This window comes from Gossypium raimondii, chromosome 8, assembly GCF_025698545.1.
Source record: "Gossypium raimondii isolate GPD5lz chromosome 8, ASM2569854v1, whole genome shotgun sequence".
NCBI lineage: Eukaryota > Viridiplantae > Streptophyta > Magnoliopsida > Malvales > Malvaceae > Gossypium > Gossypium raimondii.
This window is the reverse complement of record NC_068572.1, coordinates 60,104,123-60,128,168: the sequence shown is the minus strand read 5'-3', so window position 1 is coordinate 60,128,168 and position 24,046 is coordinate 60,104,123. Positions and strand designations below refer to the sequence as shown.

Here is a 24,046-nt window from a genome sequence, read left to right as displayed (position 1 = left end):
TTATGTATATTGTCAGATGAATTCTTTGAACTCTTTCGAAACTCCCAAAGATCTTACCTCATTATACTCGAGTCACTGAAGATGAGTCTGCAAGTCATTCCAACAGAATCTCATGTTCTATGGGATTAATGTATCTTTACCAAGAATCACTCTTGTTTTTGCGGGAAGGCTTCTGAATAAAATATTCCAGATTTCTATCAAATACACTTGACAAAATCATCTCAGGTATAATTTCTAACGTGCAAACTTGTGTGTTTCTGTGTGTTATTTGTGTGTGTGTATATATGTATAATATATATAGTCTGTTTAGGGAGAAAGAAGTTCTGAAATTATTGGAAATATTCACTAGTTTCAAATGTAAGCTTCTACTTGATGCCAATGTTTGATGTGTCTTTGCAACTTTACATTCATGACAACCTAATTCTATCTAATAATACTGTCTGCTGGATCTCTTTGGAAAGTTCATGTTTTTAGGTTGTAATGGTTTGTTGTGTTTCATTGCAACCTTGGTAGTTCTGTTTTCTACTTACAAACAGATATTATAGGATATAGAGTGTTTGAGCTCCTTGTGTGTTATGATACTGTTAACTTTTCATTTTCCTTGGACTACTCTTATTCAATGCCATGTTCGACAAACCATCTAAATGCTAACACAGACTTTTGAAATCTGACAAAACATGTCCTTTAATAGGTGAAATTTATCTTACTGCATCAGTTCTATTTACAAGTTTATATTGTCTTAGAAGTTCAGGTCCGCATTTAAACTGTTGTCTGTGAACGCAGTTTATCAATTTTACTTGTTTGCACCAACATTTCTGTATAAGGATTAAATTACTTAGTTATATCATCATTCAAATACATGAAAAAAATTGAGCATACCCATGTTGAATAAATATCGATATCTGACACTTACCCTCATGTTTTCTGACCATGTAACATGTTTTGAAATACTTCCCGTTTTCTGGATAACAATTTGGATCATGCATTCTTTAATCTAACATTAGATCAAGCATTTTGCCATTTTGATTTTAGATTATGGATAATCAGGGTGCTTATTGGATAAAAGACCAAATTGGTAAAAACCAAAGTTGAGGAACCAAGTAAAGCTTCATATCGAGCTTGTGGTCTCAATAAGAACAGCTAGCCATTGACAACAGGTTCTTTTTTTCTCCCTACTATGTTTGATTTCATGATTCTTTTGTCATCAATATTTTGGTTTAGAAAATCTGATCTTTCATGCTACAATCTTGTGTCCTTCACTCATTATTATCATGTATTTGGTTCATCTTGCTTTTTTTCTTTTCAATAGAAATTATCTCGATTATTATTGTTGATGTTTTTAGGCTTTACAAACAGGATTAGCCAGTGACATCCACCATTTAAGATATGTTTAAAATTTAAAAAAAAAAAGGAATTGAGAAAGAAATGTAACATGTGAAAGTCTTTTAATCTTGTTTGTGAGTTAACTTCAGTCTTAATGTACCAATTATGATTTTTTTAATGATGTTTTCTTAAATCTCTTTCTCATTACAATTCGTAATGAAGGGAGAAACAGTTAAGTAATTTTATATTTTGACATGCTTTTGTGACTTTTGAAAATAAATAATATTTCCTAATTTTTTGAAAGTACACATACTTAAATACTTTTGGAAGTATTTTGAAAATTTTAATTGCTCTTTTAAATTTTATGTTGATGTTAAAGTGTATATAATTTCTATTACATCAATAAGACATTAGATTGGGTCTAGAAATTCAAAATATTTTTATTTCAATATCAAAATCAAAGGATTTATAAGTAAAAATCGTTTAACTACAAAAATAATTTAAAGATTTATTTAAATAGAAGGTAATGTAGTTTAAGTATTTTTATTAATACATTTGTCAAATGAATCTAGATTTCAATTTTTCATATTTTTTTACTTGGTAATGAGAAAAAGGTTTCATTTCAAGTGTTAGAAAAAGTAAAAGCCAACTTGAAAGCTTTAAAGGTCTCACTTAATCATATGATTTGGAATTGTCATGGTATCTACCCTTTAGCCTTATAAAGCATTTAAATCAAGAGTTTCCTTTTTTCATCAACAAGTTTGCAGTTCCAAAGCAAAGGAATTTTTATTTGGGTAAATATAAAAAATATATATGAATTTTGATTTAATTTGTAATTTGATATATGAAGTTTGATTTTGTGTAATCTTATATAGTAAACTTGATTTTGGTTCAAATGTATACAAAAAATTTGATTTTGTTTCAATTGTACACATTTAAATAAATGAATTCATCAATATAATTATTTGTGCATAAAAATGTAAACGTAAAATTATGCTATAGCGACAATGATGTTAATTGTTTATAAAATTGATTAAAATCAAAATGTCATGTATAAAATTGCACAAAATTTAAGCTCACATATAACATTGCACATTGAAAAAGTTCATATATAATTTTGAGATTTATTCCTTTTTAATTATTTTATTAGAATCAGTTTTACAAGTCTTGAATTAAATAATTTAATTTAGGGTATGTTTGGATAATACAAAGTAATTGAATGAAAGTGTAATTACTTTGGTAATAATAACACTTATAATTACAAAATATTGTAATTCCATAGATGTGTTTGGTTGACAAAGCGTAATTACATTGTAATTTCCTATGTCATATTTGGTAGTACAAATTGTAATTACATAGTTACATAATTCATTTAAAAAAATAATTACTCTAAAAATTATTATTAAAATCAAACCATTATAAGTATTATGTTATATTTGTTGGGTTGTTCACTCTTTAATATTTAACCTATGCTCTTTATCAACATCTATTGGTCCTTAACTGAGTTCATCATCATTTAAATTTGAATTTGCATCATTAAGACTATGGAGATCTACTTCCACATACTCTTCGAAGTATGGATCATTTTAATTTTACCTATGATTGAAGTTATGAAATATGCAATACACTAATACGACCCAAGTTTTTTTTTTATGCTATATTAAGGTGATGTTAATATGGAAAATAATTTTTTAGAAGAACAAATGTCTTTTCAACCACATTTTAAAGCCTCCAATGTCTCAAATTAAAAAATTCTTAAGCTATCTATGGTGCTTGTGTTTGGCACTTTTCTCTCAAATAGTACCATATTCGAGGATATGGTGCAAGATAACATTTCCTATTGCATAATTGGATCGATCTTATAATATTTAGGATCATAATTCAAATAGTTTGTAGCTTTAATTATAAAAAATTATAAAAACTTAATTTAGAGAAAGACTTACCGTTAGGTTATATCCATTTTATAATATGTAAGTTAAGTAAAATATAACACAAAATTTATAATACATAACCTTTATAAAAAAATTATAAATTGTCCATACCTTTCATAAAACTTCTTATAAATAATATAATTTTTGCTATAATTTTAGAAAGTTATTTTTATAAATAAATATATTATAGCACTTTTATAATATGCTAATTATATTTTATAAGAAATTTTTTGTCATAATTATCTCAAACACTCATACGTGTTTATGTTTATAATATAATTTTTATAACTTGTATAAAAAAATTTTTAAATTGAATCTAGATGTAATTACTGCGTAATTACTTCAATTCTCATTCTCCCCTAAGAATTTGGCGTGTCTATGCTTATAATATAAGCATATAATTTTCATAACTTGTATAAAAATATTTTTCAAAATTAGATTTGGGTGTAATTATTTGCGTAATTACTCTAATTTGATGGAATCCATCAATTACAATAGTTGCCCAAACATGTCACTTTTGTGTAATTACAAGTAATTTCACTCATATCCAATTATTATATGACTTTCTCAACACAACTTTAATAATTAACTAGTCAACACTTCGCACGGTAAAAAATTTAACTTGAAAACTAAAATTGACATAAAGAAAATGATTATTGGTATTTGAAATAAAGTTTATTTTAATGCAATTATAATAGGATTATAGTCGCATAATTAAGTAACAAAAATAACTCACGCAAAAATTCATTTATAATACGATAAAATAATTCGCATATATGAACTAGATTTTGTGACACTAGTGAAAGAAAATAATTTAATATTATTAACGCATTTTCAATTACTGTATTTATAATTTGTAATTTTTATTTAAAATGATATTAAAATATAAAAGATAAAATTGTTATAATATTATTATTAATTACAATTTAAAAGAAGAATCATTTTATATTTTCACAATTAATTTAGTAATCCGATTAAAAGTAACATTGACTCGATAAAATGTTTAAATAATATATACAAATTAATAATAATAGATGTATAATTCGATAAAAAGAATTAAAGGTATGAAGGAGTGGCAAAAGGAATTTGCAACAATGAAAAAGAAAAAGTAGTGTCGCTTGAGAAAAAAAAGCCCACGACGACCACCATAATTGTCTGCAAAAGCAATTATTTATTTTATCGATGCTGTCGAACTGCTGCTTTTTTTTTCTTTGCATGAAGCCCGTGCTCTCATTTGAAACGGACGGGATACATAGTCGGTTAAAATGAAAATCAATCGGTGTATTGATTTGAATATAGGAATTAAATAGGTTGAAGTTAACGTTTGGATCTGTTGAATATTTTTTCTTTAAATTTTTATGAAATTCTTAATTATTGTTGAATCGATTAAATAAAAAATTTGACCGATTTAATAGTTGATTTGATTATAAAACATTATTTTTTATTTAACAAATTTATTTATTTTTATTCTTTAATGATGCATGATAATTTTAACCTCAAAAGTATATCAAATAACTATATCTTTTATATATTGAATTATTGTTTTATGAAAAATAATTAGTCATAAATCAACTTTCGTTAACATTCTATTATAATGGTAGTTAGAAGAAAAATAGGCAACGTAAAAAAATAAGAACAGAAAATAGCTGACACAATCGATCTTTGTTAACTTAACTCGAACACAAGTGCAAAGCCTTGTTCAATAAATGATTTTATTCAGCAATGGTTCAGATTATCTATTGGCTTAAGGCCAATCTACCTTTACATAAAGAAATAATTGTAACCCCAATATCAACCCCAATTATCACAAATCACTCACCTAATTGTCTCACAATACTAGCAATAAACTCTCCAGAGAATACCTAAAAAAAATGTCACAAAATAACCACAAGAAAATACATCCCCACTCCACCTGCTCTGCTTCAATTTAATTTTTTCTATTTATTTTTAATATTTTTAATATTTTTAAAGTCACGTAAATATTTAAACATAATTCTTCAAAAATATTTGAGCATAAAATATATGAATTTTTATAATATATTATTACAATTTTACCCTTTTAATAGTTAATATATATACAAAGATAAAATGATAATTTTATATAATGGATTCTCATCCTCTAATGTAATATATATAATTATAATTATAATTTTTTATTTATATGAATAATACAAGAATAAAAAATGAAATTTGGCAAATATATACAAATTTGATGCATTGACAGTCACTGTCATCAATCGGAATGAAAATTAGTGAACTTTTTTTTAATTTCAAATGATTTCATTCTTATTAAAATCTAAATTAGTAATATACATCCAAAAAAGTTTATTGGTTAAATATGTCAATTTTTTAAAAATTTAAGTAAATAAGTCATTTTTAGAGAAAGTGTGTGAAAGCACGTCTAACTAAACACATTTTCTTTACAGTAATGTAAAAGTGTACTCAGTTGGATAAACTTTCCTATTGATATGTCAGGAAAAGCGCATCAAACTGAACGAGTTTTCTTCATAAATCCTCTCTAAAAACTATTTCTTGAAATTTAAATAAAATGGTTTATTTGACCAATTAACTTTTTTTTTGACATATTCAATTAATTTAACCATTATTAAAATATTTAAATAAAAAAGGAATAAAATAGAAAATAATTAATAATGGGGGTGATGCTCAACAACAAGTAATTAAAAATAAAAAGTAGGAAGTTTGAACAGATGAAAAATGCTAGCTGTTCTTCAGTCTTCAGCCTAGCTTCCAATTAACTCAAACAAATGCTTTAATTTGCTTTAGTCATGTGATTCACATATATATAAGATTAATTGCACTAAACGTCCCCAAAATAGCACTTCGACTTTAAATTATCATAAAGCTTTATGATGTTCTTGTTAAGTTCTTAAAGTATTGTTGTTATTTCAATTAGGTCCTTTTATTAGCTTAGTTGTGAATTTAAATGTTAAATGTGCTAGTTTGAATTAGACATGAAGTATGTTTAATACTCACAAATTAAATTACAAATACATGTATACTTATTGGATAATTTGAATGATTTATTTAAAAAATATATAGGTTTATTGAAATTTAGGAGGGTTATTTTATTTTTTAATACTCAAGTTGTTCTCGGAATAAATACACAAGTGCTTATAAATTGTTCCGTGTGTTTTATATATACTATGTGCCATATTTGAGTCGGCATTTAAAACCCCAAACTAATGCTTAAGCTAACCAAAAGACTTGATTGATACGATCAAGGCAGAAGGTAAGAGGAGCCAAAAAATTCAGAAAATTGTGATTAAGCCTTTTAATATTTTTGAAATTTTTATTTAGGTCCTTCAAAAATTTAGAAATTTTAATTAAGCCCTACAAAAGTTTCAAAAATCTTAATTAAACTCTCGAAATTTTTTGAAAATCCTCATTAATTTTCACATTTTAAAAAAATTAATTAGACCCCCTAAATTTTTGAAAAATTCTAATTAAACCTCGATTTTTAAAAAAATATTTAAGTAGATCCCAAAACTTAATGTCCCATTCCATCATTGGATATGATAATGATAATTTGATGACTCCATTAAAAACATTTTCAAGTTCAAAAACAAACTCTTTGAGGACGTTCCGTGAAATTAACCCGATATGTTTTTTTTGTTGGGTATGAACCCAATAATATGCTTTAATTGGAAAATAATCAATCCTTAAGAGTTTGTTATATATATATATATGAACAAATCTGCAATCTAAGACTCACACTCGCACTCACATTCACTCTTTCCCTTTCACTTTCAGTCTGAAGTTTGAGTTTTGACCAGAGCTTAAAAATGGCAGCAACAGCTGCATCCAGCCTTAGCTACGGCATTGGTGGTACTCAGATTTTATGGGTACCACAGGGACTGTTAGAGCAAATTGTGAGCACTCACTCTTCTTATCAAACCCACCATGTTGATCTTCAACATCTTGTTAACCTCATTTCCTGCATTTTCCAAAACGCTACCGTTTCTTCCTCAAAGGTACTCTCTCTCTCTCTATATATATAATATACATGACCGGCCGGTATTATTCACGTACCGTGGGTAGGGGTGAATTTAGAATTTTTGGGTTGAAATTTAATTATGAAGTTTTAAGAGGTTAAAATATAATTTTATCATTTGTTAATATATAGTTTCATCATTTTTAAGGGATTGAAAAGATTTTTTTTTGAGAGTCAAGGTAAAATTTTATCATATATATTATTTTATAATTTCATTATTTGTAAATGGACTAAACTAGTAATTTTTCATTTGGACCTTGCCTCCCTTCCCTCTTAAATTCACCCCTAATGGTGGAGATTTCGTCTTCTGACTATGCCAAAAGTTCGAAATAATAGGTTAACATAGGGAGAGTATCTTGTTGAGTGCTTGAGAAGGCGAACCATGCGCATTGATATGCATAGTTGGCATTCTCAAGTAGCCAACGAGACGTTTTTACTCTTTGAATCTATCGCATTTTCAAATTATCAAGCACAATTGGAAAATAAAACCCCCTTCAAATATATACTAAATGTACTAAGGGTCTTACTTAAGATCTAATCTTTGATAATATATATAATTTACCAACACTAAAAGTTATTACGAGATAAATGATATATATTTATGATATTCGATTTAGGGTGTTGAACAATATGCACAATTAACCGATATGATCAATAAGCTGGAAACTGTGGACGGTATGCGTCAAGCTTTGGAAAATATTCGAAATCTCTCTTGTGAGGTAAATTGTTACTTCCTTTTTCTATTTTCATAAATAGTCAATTATTTTTATTTAGATTGAAATATTTTAAATTTAAATTTAAAGGGTGTAATTCACATAGAAAATGAATTGAGAATAGTTATGCATTATCTTATGCTTGAGTATTTGAATAATAATATTAATAATTAGATTTAATAAAGAGAAACTTTTGACCCACTAAATATATAATAAAATTTTATTTAACTTTACTTTTATTAGAAAAATCTAAGCCACCTTTTACTTTTTTTTCTTTATAAAAATAATAAATAATATTTTTTATCTAAACATAAATATTTGTGCAGTATGAATCGAAAATTGGATAGTCCACCCCAAAAGCTTGACTATAATTTATAAAAATAAAAATAAATGATTTAACTGAGTGAAGTAAAATAAATTCTTTTGAAATATTCTTTATTTCCAACAAACACTTTATTAAATAAAACTTAAAAATAAATACAAATAATTTATTTGTTTATTATCCATTAGCATCCATGAATTGCAGGTGTATGTAAGTTTATACACTAACAACATATTAAATCTAAATATTAATAATTTCACCTTACGGTGTATAAATGTATACGTTGAATACTACCACTTACTAAAAAGTTGAATTAAGGTTACCTCAAAAAGAAAAAAGTTTAATTAAGGTTAAAATGTACTGTTAATATGTTGCGCAAAATTCGGGTAAAATCGAATTAATTTGGTTAATTAATTAAATTCTGTTAATTGGTCAGTTAATCGAATTAATTCGGTTGGGGTCGGTTAATAACTTTTTAGAAGTTCGGTTAACGGTTAATTCGATTCGAAATCGGTTAATTAACCGAAAATTTATATTTTTTATATACATTTTACATATATTAAATTCGGTTAATTCGATTAATTTTTTATGTATTTTATACTTGTTTTAACCAAAAAACAAAAAATATATATATAAATTTCGGTTATTTCGGTTAACCGACCGAATTAACCAAAAAAGTTCAGTTCGGTTAAGGGTTTAAAAGGGTCGATTAATTTGATTAATGGTAGTTTAGGTCGGTTAACCGATTGAACACCCCTAACTGTTAGTCCCTGTAGTTGTATAGAATTTGAGATTTGGCCCATATACTTACTTTTTCAATTTAAAAAGCTTAGTCCAATCATTATCATCATTGATAGTTTTTGTAAAATTTTGTCAGAACTTAATATTCTTTTTTTGTGTCAACCATATGTTGACAACCTAATCAAAATTTAAGTTGACAAATGTTGATAAAAAATATTTATGATTTTAATAACCAAGATTTTTAAATAAAAAAATAGGACTTAATTTTTAATCAAAGAATCTCGAATTTTAACAAAATACTAACGATTTTAATGACAACCTAATCTCAAAATTTTTAACTTTTACGGAAAATACTTACTATTTTAAATGCAGATGTCATGCTGTGTATCAACAATGGCAAGCAGTGTGGACGAAACAACAATGCAAATGCTCCGCAGGCTGAAAGACTATTCATGGAACGCCAAAGTGGTGTTGGCGATGGCCGCTTTCGCATGCAGTGTTGCTGAGTCGTCAATGCTTGTCAAGCATCGTAACACCGACCCTATTGCCATGTACGTTGAAACCCTCAAAGGCCACCGTTATACCACCACGGATTTCACCGTGCTCGAACACATCGGGCTTTTCAAGGCCATGATCGATGTCGCCAACACCAACTTGGCCTTTCTGGCCCCTTCCATTTCTCGCATTCCCAAAGAGGTCCACTCCATCAAAGATGCCATTGCTTGTTTCCCCACAGCTGCATACAAGATCCTTCGGATTGTTTTGCAAATCACAAGCATTTTAAGCAAAAAGAAGTAAGCTTTTTTGTTTTTAATATTTGAGAATTATTATGTTCGTAGTGGCGGAACAAGTCATTGAGTTTTGGGGCTATTTAAAATTTTTAAATATTTTAAAGGGTTTAATTAAAATTTTACCAACAGGGAAGGAAGGGGGAAGGTCCCTTCTGGCTCTAATTTAGTTCTGCCACTGTATGCTGATTACGATTTGGCTTAATTTACCTTTTGACCTCTGAACTATATCTGTTTTTCATTTTGTACTTTTTTCTTCTACACTTTGATACATGAACTATCATTTTCTTCCCAATTAACCCCCCAAAAAAATTTTCTGACTCCTGATATATTCTTATCAGTCACCGATGATTTTGGGGGTAAAAAGGGTTGAAAATAATAGTTCAAATATCAAAACGAGACAAAAAAAAAATTATTTACCAAAATAGAAAAAAGGTATAATTTATGGACCAAATCATAAATAAACCCTTACTATTTTGTCTTTTGGAAAAATAGAAAAAGATGACATTATTTAAAATTTTTAAAATAAATTTATTTATCTTCATTTCAGCTGACATAATAGTGCATAAATTATATATTATTATGCATGAAATATAATTTATGAAATATTTTTTAAAATTATTTTCAGGGACCATTTTGAATCCACAATCCAAGAATTAAATGTCTTGGCAAATGAAGTTAGCCATATAAATAACATCCTTCAAGAGAAGTTAACCCTTTGCCTAAGGGATGCTGGTAAGCCTTTTATATACCACAAATAAATATGTTTATTAAAAAATTATATAATAAAATAAACTTTTATTTCAAATTTATTGTCACGGCTTCAATTTTTATACAATTTTATATAATTTAATTCATTTGTAGTGAATATATACTATTTTTTATGGATTTGACTATTACCGATTCAAATATTATAATTATCATTTACGACATATTCGAAATGAAGTATATTAACCTTTGGATTTTTTTTTCCAAATCTGTTTTACTTTTACATATAATAAATTTGAATGTCATAATTTATTTTATTTTTCAGATAATAAATTTAAATATCCAAATTGAAGTAATTATTTCCTTTTGTTTTTAAAATTTTTATTTAAAAATATTGTGAATATTCATATAATGGAAATGGCATGCAGAAAAATATACATATGAAGATATAACCATACGTATTACTAAAATCAGCATCTCAGAATTCATCGACAAAATCATGCAATACGTGAGGACTCAGGTAATTTGGTTTAATTACAGTTTTCATCTAATATTGCTGGATCAATTTTGGTTTTAGTCCCTTTACTATGCTATAATTTGTGATTTAGTCCTTTTGCTTTAATTAGGTATAATTTCATCCTCTTTATAAGTAGGTCCAAATGGATAAACCTGTTGGTTGCTGCCGTTAAAATGATGATGTAATTTAAAAAATTAAAACAATTTTGAACGTTCATTGCGATGTAAATATATTATTGAATATGATTGATTGGTTTTCCATGTGACCTTAATTATGACCATATAATAGTAAAAAAAAAATCAAAGCATCAGTTTACGGTAGCAACTAACCATGTTATCAATTTAGACCTATTAATAACATTATAAAAGTAGAGGATCAAATTATAATGAATTAAAATAGAAGGAATATATCCTAAAATTGAATTACAAATATACATTGTCATGCATCAAATATTAAACCTTTCAACAATTAATCATTCCTTTTTCGACATGAATAAACAAACAGGGCTTTGAAAATCTAAGAAACAAGCATCTTTTGTTCCTCATATCGGATCTCGACATCTCTATCGATGAGATCAAGGCTCTCAATTGGTTGTACCAAAGAAACGACCAAATGTATGAGATCGTTTGGCTCCCGATCATCGACTTGTCGATGTCGTACGATGTGAAACGATTTTGGGAGCTTAAACAGTTGATGAAATGGAGTGTGGCAGTGGAGCCAACAAGGGTCGAGGCCGACGTCGTCGAGTTTGTGAAGAAAGAGTGGCATTTCATAAGGCAGGCGATTGCAGTGTCGATGACTTCGGCCGGGGAAGTGGTGTGCCAAAATGCTCTCCCCATGCTGTGGACTTGGGGGAACACGGCTTTCCCATTTAGTGATAAAACCGAGGAGATTCTATGGAACTCTATCGATGAACGACATGGTTGGAAGCTTGAGTTGGTGCTTGATGACTTCATTGTCCCCGAATTACGTTCATGGGTACGTTGCATACATTCATAAACTCTCTTCATATATATATTTTTAAATATTTTATATTAATGTTTATAAATTTTAAAATTAAATTTAAAATTAATTAATTAAATATTTTTTATAGTTTAATTTGAATTCAAACTAAATTAAATTAACGAGGTAAAAGGGTTAAATCACTTTTGGGGGTCTGAATTTGATAGCTATTTTCACATTAGAGTCTAAACTTTTTTTATCTCAATTAATATTTGAACTTAGCAATTGTTTCTATATTAGGGCTTGAAATTTTTTTTTTGTTCCTTTCTGATATTATTTGAAAATCCTAAAGTTTAGGCCACAATGCAGAAACAATTGTCAAGTTTAGGGATTAACTTAGATAAAAAAAGTTAAAGGTCCAATATACGAATAATGTACCAGTCGGTGTTCGCTTTGGGTTATTTCGAGTTTAGATTATTTTAGGTTCAAATCATTTTAGGTTTAAATCATTTAAGTTTACCGATCAGGATTTTCAAGTCAAATATTTCAAATTGTTATTCAAATATGACAATCAAATTTAACTCATTTTAGATTATTTATTTGAATTATTTTAAATTTGAGTTTAAGGGATTGTGAATTTTCATAATAAAATTAAATTAAATTGATTTATGGAATGAAATTTCGAATTGGGTTCAAAGTTTACAATTTCATTAACTATTATTTTTTCTTTTATCATTTAATTCGGTCCATGATTTTATCAGATAGAGAATCGAACAACATTCGTTTGCTTATTCGGCGGAGGTGACATTTCATGGATTCAAGAATTCACCGAGAAAGTCAAATACGCCGCCTACGCCGCCGGCGTTACCTTAAAACTAGTTTACGTCGGAAAAAACAAAGCCAAATTAGGCTTATCAAAAACCGACCTCAGCCGTGACATCAACGTCATAGAATCGGAGTTCCGGTGGCGGTTCTGGACAAAACTAGAAAGCATATTACACGCCAAAATCCGACGCGGCAAAACAACTACCGCTTATAAAACTGATGTAGTGATCCATGAAGCTTTGAAAGTGGTTGGCCATGGCGGAAAAGGCGAATCGTGGGCCGTTTTCTCGATGGGACCCGACCCGATGGTAACAACCGACGGCGAAACGGGTTTAACCATCATGTCGAATTACCTGAATTGGAGACAAGACACTACTGGACTACGGTTCTTAGAAGGTGTGAAGCATTACAAAGAGGTGATATCGAGGGATGTTCATGGCTGTCTCAAGGTTCATTTGCCAGTTCTGGGTCGGGTTCCGGGTATTATGGTTTGCCCCGATTGCTCTAAAGTGATGGATATGTTTTATACGTATCGCTGTTGTGATGAGTGATTTGTTTAAATTCGGGACTAAATATCTATACCTTAATTCAAATTGGTCCCTTTTTTTGTCAATGGTATTTAATCTATTTATTTTATCTTATCTTATAAAAAATTATAGTATTCGACAAAAAAACATGCCACCTGTCATGTTTTTATTGGTCGGTATTATTTTTATAAAATTAGATAAAATTAATAGTTTAAACACATTATTATAAAAGATACGGATAAATCTTCTACTATTATATTATATCTATGCTTTAAGAGTGTTTTTAACCATTTTATGTTGTTGTAATTTTAGATTAAATCTCTTTATTTAAATACTATAATATAATATAATTTTATATTACATTACATTACATGTCATTTATGATTTTATAATTAAATGTTCTCTAAAAATCTCGCAAAATAGAGAGAAACTTCTAATTTGAGTACCTCATAGATGTTTTAAAATATGGATCGATCATCAAACTAGCTACATCATTGATTATCAAGTCAATCGGTTTAATTGTTGATTCAATAATAATTAAATAAATAATTAAAAATTATTTAGAAATCAATTCAATTCTTTTGTCACATTCAGTTTTCCGTCCAATCAATCTGGTTTGATTCCACCAACAAGAGTCATAAGTGATGTCCAAAGGGACTACCGTAGTCACCCAACTAACTTGAATTTTTAGTGTTTCCAATTTTATGTTAATCGGCTGGTGATCAAAAAAGATAAAATTGAATAATTGAGTGATCATTTTGTAACTTCTCATGGTTAAATTGAGTAACAAAAAGACATAGGGACTACTAATACAATTTACCCTTAATAAATTTAAATTTTGAATCTAGATATCTTGCATCATTGTCTTATCCTCAGGCTTTGGGCTTCAAGCAAGAAGCTATAAGTTGACACTACAGATAAAATCAGTAAGCTAAAGGAAGGCTCTTATTATTTTCCTCCCAGTTCCTATAAAACATTATATTCTTTTTATTCCACTAAATAATCGAATGATTTAATCCGGTACCTATATCGAATGTAAACAAATGAACTGAAGCAGGCACCGAGCTCAGCTCCATACGAGGATCGCGCAATTTTGTTTGGAAAAAGTACCTGCTTAATCTCTTCCTTCCATTTAGCAACATCCTATGACTATGATGCACAATGGTATGTAACATTTTACACAGTTTTACCTGAGCCAACAAAATCGGAGAATGCAGTCAATGTTCTTGCTAGTGATATGGATCGACCCAGCACTTATCGTTCTTCACAGCTTTCTCCCATCGTTGTCTGAAAAAGTACAACTCGACGTAGGACTGCCTCCTTACCTGTACAGATCAAGTTCGTACTCCGATAATTATAACCGGTGTTTTTGTGCACTTAAATGATTGCCAAGTCAGTCAATGCCTAGAAAAAGATCTTTTGATATTTTCAACATTTGAACTCTATTTACAACAAATAATCAACAAGGGATCGAATAAGTTCTCCTTTGGCTAAATCTCCAAGCCAGCACCTCAAAGTACCATGCATAAGACTTATACAGAACACATGTTGTAAATCAATAATGCATACCATAGGGAAGATGATGCAAAGCAATAGACCCAGATACTTACTTCCACTCTAGGATCTTGTGGACGACGAGGTTTCTGCAATACAGAAACAGACCAAATAGTTAGCCAAGACAAAATACCAAAGGTACCACAATTGACTCGGGAAAGAATACGACAGGCCATACATTTTCATAGTTTTCATTTTCACAGATAGCGATGGCCGTTATATTTGCACAAGCTAACCAATTAATTCACATTTTATCTAAAAGAAACCTTTTCAGGGGTTCGGATTTGGTGTAACTAAAGCAAGCAACTCATGTAGAGATTTTAAGACATTCTCAAATCAACGGTATCGGTTTATAATCCGTTCCCGGTAGTTTTCGGCTTAAATATACTCTTATACAACATACAATCAGATACCAGAAAGATGAAAAAAGAACATTCGGAGCATTGAACAACCAATAAACCAGCACAAGAAATCCACTGAACTTCCGAGATGACAGATAATAGCAGTGTTTAAAAAATCAGACTGGACTGCCCTATATCATTAAACCAGGTATCTTTCAAATCGGTTGAACCAATAAAAAACTTAAAAAAGAAAAACCAACAAAATCCCTATAAACCGTTTTAAACTTTTTTTTTTAATTCTTTTCATTAAATTAAACCTTGAATTTATATTAAATATTCTTACATTTAGTCCAATACACAGTTTTGTTAAATATTTACTATACTTATATAATATTAATATTTAACCTTTTTAATACCAGAGCACATACGTTTATGCATGCTTTCTGCTGTGAATGAAATTGTTTAGAAATACAAAATGGAGCTGTGGTGTTATACACACACACACACATGTATACATATACTGTATATGACTTCACCATTTGGCTATCCCTTCTACAAAGATTGTCCTTATATCCTAATACGTGTTCCCAATAAATTTTGCCCCTTTCGCATAAGGACACAAGTACATCAAGGCCTTAATCACCAGCAATAGCAGAGAGAGCATTGGCTAAAAGAACACAGTTTTTCCAAATGTAGTAATCGACACAACAGCAGTAAAGCACTAGCAGGAACCTAGAGCAGAGATTCAGCAATCACTAAACTGCTGAGCACCATCATTCAAGGATATTTGCTTAAATAAAGAAAATAATGTACCATTAAAATGTTTTTTTTTCCCGGGGGAGGGGGGGGTGGATAAGCTATGTACCACTAACATCTTATTGATAGAGATATCAAATTTCTAACCTTTTTTTTCTTTGCTTTAACATAGTGGCGCAGTATGTATGCATCATTCACAACAATACCTTTGATTCGATCACCCTATTAAAGAAAAACATGTTAAGCAACAATCTTTTGGGTAAGCAAAATAAGAGAGAAACCCACTTTAAATAGCTTGCTTGTGCACAATAACCAATTTTTGTATAATAATTGTGTTTAACAGGTTAAATTTTTACATAAAATTTTACACATGTAGCTAAAGCAAGCAACTCATGTAACTAAAGACAACATCTGTATTGCAATGATCTTTGTTCAAGGGTAAGAACTAGTAACTAAAGCAACTCATGGAGCGATGTAAGACATTCTCAAACCAATGGTAATGGTGTATGATTCTTGCCTGTAGTTTTGAGTTTAGATATCCTCTTATACAACATATAAAATCTCAGAACTTCTAGATTTCAAACACATTTTAAATTGGACTAACAGATAGCAGGAGCAATTTAACCTTAAAGAACTGCTGAATAGAATTAAACATAATAAGAGATATGCTCTGCCGCCATTTTGTTTAATTCATTTGTCTGCATCAATCTACTCTTCCTTATATCCAGAGGGCTTGCTAAGAACTTAATACCAAAGAACATATGTTTACACTTTAATATGCAAGATTTCTGCCGTGAATGTATGATTTTCACCATTTGGCAACCCTTTCTACAAAAATTGTTCATATGTCTTAAACAAATATATGTTCCAAATGTTAATTTCACATATGAACACACAAGTACTTGAGGGCCTAAATCACCAATAATAGCAAAGCTGTGGTTTAAAGGTATGGAGCTCAAGGGTTTTAGGTGCTTCGTTAAGAAATTCCTTGTTATTGTTTGATGAAAAAAAAATTAAGCTTAAAATGTCCCAATATGTAGATTTTAGAGAAATAAAACTCAAGTCCAGCATCGGTACCACTAAGAATATTTTAGTTTATGCACCACAACCATTGAATATGTTAGTTGCATAAACTGGACTTCTTGATATTAAGGCTTATTTAGTTGCATCTTATGCATCACCGTGTTTGAACCACAGTTTTGCAAATCAACCATAATGCCAAAATAAGCCTTAACCAGCCTGGCATAAGATGCAACTAACCACAAAGCAATCAGTACAGCAGCAGTAAAGCATTTCTCGAAATTGCTTACCACCATTACTAAAGGATGATAATGCTTGAATACAGAAAATAATGTACCTTTTAAGATCTTGTGGAAATAGATATTAATTTCTAACCTTGTCCAGCCGTCGACCTCCAGCAGTAGAGCGATTTTTCGCACCCATGCCCCCTAGAGTAGGACGATTGTGGTGGACTACATACTCAGCATCGACAATACCAATATTTTTGGTTCGATCACCCTATTAAAATACAGGTTAAGCAAAATTCTATTGCTTTAGCAAAATAAGATGAAAACCCACTTTAAGTAGCTTGCCTGTGCACAATAACCAACTTGCATATCTATACCCCAGGCATGGATCAAATCATTCTGGAAAAAGATAAATAAATAAAAGAATGTAAATAGATAAGGATGTGACATTAAAAGAGGAAGAAAGAAAGAAAAACTGATGTATGAGGCTATTTTATAAACCTTTAACTAGCATGACCAAGGAACATTCACAGGCTTGCAAAACTAGAGCAAAGTTTGAGGGTGTGTTTGTACACCATGGAGTAATTGCTAGAAAGTGTAATTACTAAACTAGTAATTACACCCTCTTGTAATTACAAGGAATTCTAATTCCTAGAATAAAAAAATTTTAAAAAAAGTTTGAAAGTCATCATGGCTAATTACCCCGTACAATTCCCCCAATTCTCAACCCCCTCATAAGAATTGGAGCAAGTAACTGAGGTGCTACAATTCCTCTCAATTTAGTTAGACCTACTAATTACAATGGCTACACAAAAATGGCACACATGTGTAATTACAAGCAATTACACCCAAATCCAATTACTATATGGCTTTCCAAACACACCGTACACATAACAAATCTCAAAAACATTAACAAAACAAAAAATGCAAACCAGCTCCTTCTTATCAATCATTCAGTTAACCTAAAAATCATGTTTCAGTTAAACTCAGCTCCATATTATAGATGTATCATTTCGTATTTAGCATTAAATGGTATGACAGCAAAGATATATGGCAATTGAACTCCATGCCCCACCCAAAAAAGAGGGAAGATGTTAAGGAAAGAAAAGAGGCAAGAATAAGGATGTAAAAATCCCACAGTCTAAAAGGCAAACCTGAATCATGTACCATACACAACGCCAGGCAGCTCTCGAGAAAACAGGGGCCATCATTTCGATCCACCTGTAACATTCTCTTGTTCCTTAGATTTGGGAAGCAAAACCAAAATTTGACAGAGGTTTCAAATTCATTAATTTTGTTGAGTTGCACAATAATAGCTTCTGTAAGCATAGATTCTTTTGTGAATCTCAGTAGAAAAAATACCCTCTCACATCAATAGAATTAAAATGACAGTTCCTTAACTTAATTATTTTGTGAAGAATAAGTAAATTCTAAGAACCAATGGAGAATATTTAGTAATTTTACTGATATTTTACCCCGTGCATGGAGGTCCTTTACTATGGGCATCACAATGCTTCCCATTAGCACCTGGTTTGAAAGCTGTCCTGCAATGAGAAATCATACACAATGAAGCAAATTAAGTCACTAGTTTCAATAGACTATGTATTAAACAAATTTGTGCATGATTTACAAAAGTAGTGTATTCAGAATATGCAATGTATAGCAGAAGTAGCTTTCAGAGTAGATATTGAGAAATAAATGACTACAAGAACCTGTGCACAATTGATTTGCTTTCACGTGCAGTAATTTGATGGTGTACCTCTGATTTAGAACGATCAAGTGCAGGCTGCGATATCTCAAGCCCTTCATGCTCAATAATTGACATATATCTGAGTTATCAAATTAAGTTATAGATTTTAAATTTTGAATCTATAAAATAGAATATCAGTGGTAATTAAATAAGATGCAGTTATTTAATAGCCAAAACACTTTCTCCTTTTAAATAAACATATAGCAAAATTTAGCAGACATGGGAAAGGAAACAAACAACTTCATAAGCTTTGCAGTAACTATCATACTTCCTTCAACACATGATAGAACTATACTTTGAAACTGCAACTGAAAGGGCAAAAACTGAACATCGATACACACAGCATTAAGCAATTTCAACTGCAGGTAGAATATCATCAGCTGAAGCAAACCATCTCTATCAGGCTCCACAGTCATTCTTAATTCTATAGACAGGGTATAACTAAGAGTAGTCTATGGCTATCACCGCTACACTACTCGTAGAACTGTTCAACAAAAGCCATCATAAATTTCCACATTTGTGCACGTTTCAGGACCTCTGAGTTATTTAAATGCATCTTAATTATCACACAGCATAAGTTTATTAGCAACATTTTTCTACTTGAACTATAAAAGGATTTCATTTCTCAAATTGACAGAAATGAGCAGAGAGCTTCTAACATATAATCTGTGTTCTAATATGGATAATTGCATTCAACGTACACTTTCGGGTGAAAATGTTCAACTCCAAGGTCCTCATCCCAGAGAAAAATGTAACTATATTCCGAAACAATATCAGGGTGTAAGAAACGCTTTGCAAACCACCTAATCACCGAGAAACAAAATCCAGGAGAGATTTAGAATAATGCTACTTCCCTATAATTTGTTATGGGATTGGAAAGATTCCTTACCATTTAGTTTGATTGCGTGCAGAAACATGTATGACTTTATCACACCATTCAAAATGCTTCCATTCATCAACAATACCATCATAATGGAAAAGCATAACTACAAAATCACTAGATAGAAACTACACAATAGAAAACAAAGAACAATCAAACTCAAAAATATATACAAGCAACTGGTATACTTTAAAGAACAAAGGAATTATCATCTACCATCTTGACCATTTTGTCTACTAGATCTTTTTGCTTTATTCCAACAGCAACTGCAAATAAGCTGGTAGAAGTATTTTCCTTCTGTCCAAACAGTAGTGCAATAGTAAAATTAGTATGGCCACATCAGACATGTCAGTGTCATATTGACCAAATGAATTGCCCCTGGAGGAATTAGCAGCATGATAATTTTGACATGAAGGTTATACACCACGTGTTAATTCTTTTACAAGATTTCCATGTATTTAGAGGACCCTTGGATGTTCATATACCCATACCCAGCATATAAGTCAAACTCGGGTACTTTGAGAAAAATAGAGAGTCAGAGCAACATAGTTCTGAAGTTCCAATTCGGAAGTTCCAATGAATTAACATTATTCTATTTGCGAAAATAGAAATTGTCAAAACCAAAAGTGCACAAAGAATTATTGAGAAATCTATAAGCTAAAAAGAGGTTCTATCCTTCTAATCTAAATCCAAACAACAAATCAACCAACTGTAAACTATCTGCGATTCAAGAATATCCAGAGACATGAATGTGCTGCAATGGTGCAATTCCAACTTTACTAATAAAACCCATCAAAGTTGTATGTTTAATTAAAGTTGCATGCGCTTTACTCAGCCAGAGGCTTACAGTAAGGTGCAGTTTTTTCCATGGAGTTGTTTCAAATGGGAAAGTGTACGCTCCATAAATTCTATTCTCAAAATTCGAGTGAGAAACATGTTTACAAGGTTACGTGCCCATTCATATTGGTTACGGGAAAGTGCATGCTCACTCACATTGATTAAAACATTACCTCTGGGAAGCCCCATAAAGGTCGCATCTCTAAGTTCGATGTATTTTCAATGATACCTTCAGGTAATGGCGCAGTTCCGGGAGGCTTGCACTGGTTCTAAAAATATGAAACAGAAAATGGATTATTGTCTGCCAGAAAAACATTTTCATAAATAAGGATGTGATTAAGCAAAATCTTTAAAGTCTCCTGAACAAACCTTGCAATTACCAACATTTGAGCTCTGCAAAATATCAGCTAATCCCCATGTCTGCACAGAGGGAACAACTTTCATTCTAGATATCCATCAATATATCTCTTTCTATTCGATATATGGCACTGACTTCCAAAAAGAAAAACTGATAAAAGGTTCATATTCGACCTTTAAATTATTGGAGATACAAACAACCTACAAATTTCAAACTTAAACCCATAGGGGAAAAATGTAATAAATAAATCAATAGCATCTTCAACTGTATGCTGATGGGAATCCACAGAATATTAAACGGTGTGAATATTAATTAGACGATGCAAATGAAGAAAACCATACAGAGAGACCCGCTATAGCACATATAGAAAGTCAAATAATGCAACAAAATTCATATCATATGGGATCTAAAATGGAAAATATACCTCTCTATTTTCTGTTTCTACATTTGAAAACCCTAGAAGGTAAACTATAGAGAGCAAAGCAGTGGCTGGAACAATGCTACAAAGACATGAACCCCAACCTTTCCGTTCAGCAATCAGAGGTATCTGTCAGATATAACAAACCAAATAAATAACGATTTAAACAATTAGAAATCCAACTAGCAGATTAGAAGGCACACATCTTCCCAAATTATGACATAGTAAGTATAAGTATTGATGCAGATTCTATGACTAACTAAAGAATTAGAGGAATAGGCAACCAAGCAAATTGGGGAGCAAAAATATTCCAAAATTTTGACATAGCCCTTGGTAAATTTACCAAAGATGAAATTGAGTAAAGATCTATTTCTATCAGAGGGCAATATGAAGATTTCGAGTAAGTGTTTACATAATTTTCTTCTGTCAAAAGAAATAATTTTCTTCTGTCAAAAGAAATGATTCATCGAAATAATGAGTCAATGGAGAGTAAACATTAATGATTCATAATCATAAACATTGATATCTAACAAAAGAATTAAAGGCCAACAAAACAAGCAAATTGGATTTCGTAAATATTCTCAAATAATATGACAGAATAAACATTAGTGATTCAAGAATGTAAACACTGATGCAGCTTCTATAATTATAACAGAGTAAGCATTAGTGACTAGCGGCTGTAAACATCAATGCAGCTTCTATAATTAACTAAAGAATCATATGTAATAGGACAACAAGCAGATACGAGGACACAAATATTCTCAAATTATGACATAGGAAACATTAATGATTCATAATCATAAACATTGATATCTAACAAAGGAATTAAAAGCCAACAAAACAAGAAATTGGATTTCATAAATATTCTAAAATTATGAGAGTAAACATTAGTGATTCATGGATGTAAACATCGATGCAGCTTCTATAATTAACTAAAGAATCACATGCAATTGGACAACAAGCAGATAGGAGGGGACACAAATACTTTCAAATTATGACATCAGAAACGTTAGTGAATCGCGAATATAAACATCTACAAAGCATATTATTCGTTAATATTGTCTCTGGTAAGAATCAAAAGATTTCAAAACTACAGACAAGTATTAGGAGCAATGGTAGGAACATTGCATTCCCAAGGGGAGATGTAGTTTCAAACTTTGGAGATAACATTGCTGGAAGAGACAATAAACTCCGAACATTGACCCTAAAACAGAGGAGAATAAAAAAAAAAGACTTCAAAACTATTAAGTGAATAACCAATAAGCTTCATTGAAGTGAGGCATAGAGACCATGAAGAAGTTCCCCGTTTCTTTATAAAATCAATGAATTTCATAGCATAACAACATCATGCAACAAATGCATCAAGAAAAAAGAAAAAAAAACTCAATTTCAATATATTTTATATGCACATAGACACACATACACAAATAACTTGAATACCCTGAAATTTGTGCAAATAAAAAAGAAGACAGTATTTTGCATATAAAATTAGATGACATTTCACAGAATTAAAAATTAAAATTCTATTCAAATACAAATTCAAATATAATTCTAACTTTTCTACTCTCTTTACTTTTTTACTGAAAAAAACAAAAATAAAGATGAAAATAGAGCCTAAAAAACCATGACTGTTCCAACATACAAATTCCTAGTTCTAAGCATAGATCAATAAGATTCTGCACGAACGAGAAAAAATGAAGAGAAAAGTAGAAAAGATAATCAGGAATTAATTATTATCAACTTTTATTATTAAAGAAAAAAACTTACAAAATGTACTGATTTCATATCGACGAAACATGAAAATAAAAACAACTTTTTGCTTCTGGCTTGAAGCTTAAAAATGGGGTGTCCTTAGATAAGAAACGAAAACGTTTTCCAGGAAAATTTTCAAAAAAAAAAATAGAAACAGGAAAAGGATTGTATATATATTATATGATAGGAAAGATTTTTTTTTTTTAAATACAGAGTTGGGCTGAATGCATGAAAACGAAGCAGTTTTGAATTATTTTTTCTTTTACATTTTTTAAATTTATATATATTTTTAGAATAATATTAATAATAATTAAAATAACGAAAAAAAATAGAAACCGAAGAACGCGGCAGAAATAACTGGCGGAAAATTTTGTCCGTTTCCCACGCTTATAATTTTCATATTTCTGTTTAGATTTTTATTTATTTATTAAAATTTAAATTATTTTTAATAAATTATGACTAAACTACACCCAAGGTCATTAAACTATTAGTAAGTTTATATTTTGGTCATTTAATTTTAAAAGGTTACAAAATAATCATTGAATTTTTCGAAAGTATTTATTTTAAGCTATTGGGTTGTTAAGTTTTATTTTAAATTTAGTTAGTAAACTCCAAGTGACAATCAGTACCCACCAATTGGTTGTTAAAAACAATTTAACACTATTAACAGTTAGATTTAAATTTTAAAATATAAAAAGTAGAGATTAAATTCTTAAAAGTAAAATTATAAGGACTAAATTTTAAATTTGTGAAGAGTATAATAACCTATAACATATTTTAACCAAATATAGTCTCTAAAAAGTA

At 29.9% G+C, this 24,046-nt stretch overlaps 2 protein-coding genes across 4 annotated transcripts; one reads left to right on the top strand and one right to left on the bottom strand.

The window, feature by feature from the left end:
- Nucleotides 1-6,976: 6,976 nt before the first annotated feature.
- On the top strand, nucleotides 6,977-13,610 carry LOC105792711 (protein SIEVE ELEMENT OCCLUSION B). The gene is made up of 7 exons (XM_012621438.2): nucleotides 6,977-7,246; nucleotides 7,884-7,985; nucleotides 9,415-9,836; nucleotides 10,459-10,565; nucleotides 10,967-11,058; nucleotides 11,560-12,033; nucleotides 12,759-13,610. The coding sequence occupies exons 1-7, from the start codon at nucleotides 7,058-7,060 to the stop codon at nucleotides 13,371-13,373; spliced, it is 2,001 nt and encodes a 666-aa protein (XP_012476892.1). The 5' UTR covers nucleotides 6,977-7,057; the 3' UTR covers nucleotides 13,374-13,610.
- Nucleotides 13,611-14,148: 538 nt separating this feature from the next.
- On the bottom strand, nucleotides 14,149-23,473 carry LOC105792705 (uncharacterized). 3 transcript variants are annotated; one of them, XM_052635084.1, is made up of 15 exons: nucleotides 23,258-23,473; nucleotides 21,497-21,619; nucleotides 21,084-21,134; nucleotides 20,888-20,983; nucleotides 20,094-20,174; nucleotides 19,887-20,005; nucleotides 19,699-19,752; nucleotides 18,960-19,076; nucleotides 18,723-18,791; nucleotides 18,402-18,468; nucleotides 17,593-17,646; nucleotides 17,396-17,518; nucleotides 16,148-16,222; nucleotides 14,960-14,992; nucleotides 14,149-14,674 (listed from the first exon to the last, which is right to left on the bottom strand). In XM_052635084.1, exons 1-15 carry the CDS (start codon nucleotides 23,273-23,275, stop codon nucleotides 14,579-14,581), a joined length of 1,176 nt encoding a protein of 391 aa, XP_052491044.1. In that variant the 5' UTR covers nucleotides 23,276-23,473; the 3' UTR covers nucleotides 14,149-14,578. The 3 variants fall into 3 exon arrangements, with proteins under 3 accessions (XP_052491044.1, XP_012476882.1, XP_052491045.1); XM_012621428.2 differs by having other exon boundaries at nucleotides 19,699-19,800; nucleotides 23,258-23,468; XM_052635085.1 differs by lacking the exon at nucleotides 23,258-23,473 and having other exon boundaries at nucleotides 19,699-19,800; nucleotides 20,944-20,983; nucleotides 21,497-22,068.
- Between the last annotated feature and the right edge of the window lie 573 nt (nucleotides 23,474-24,046).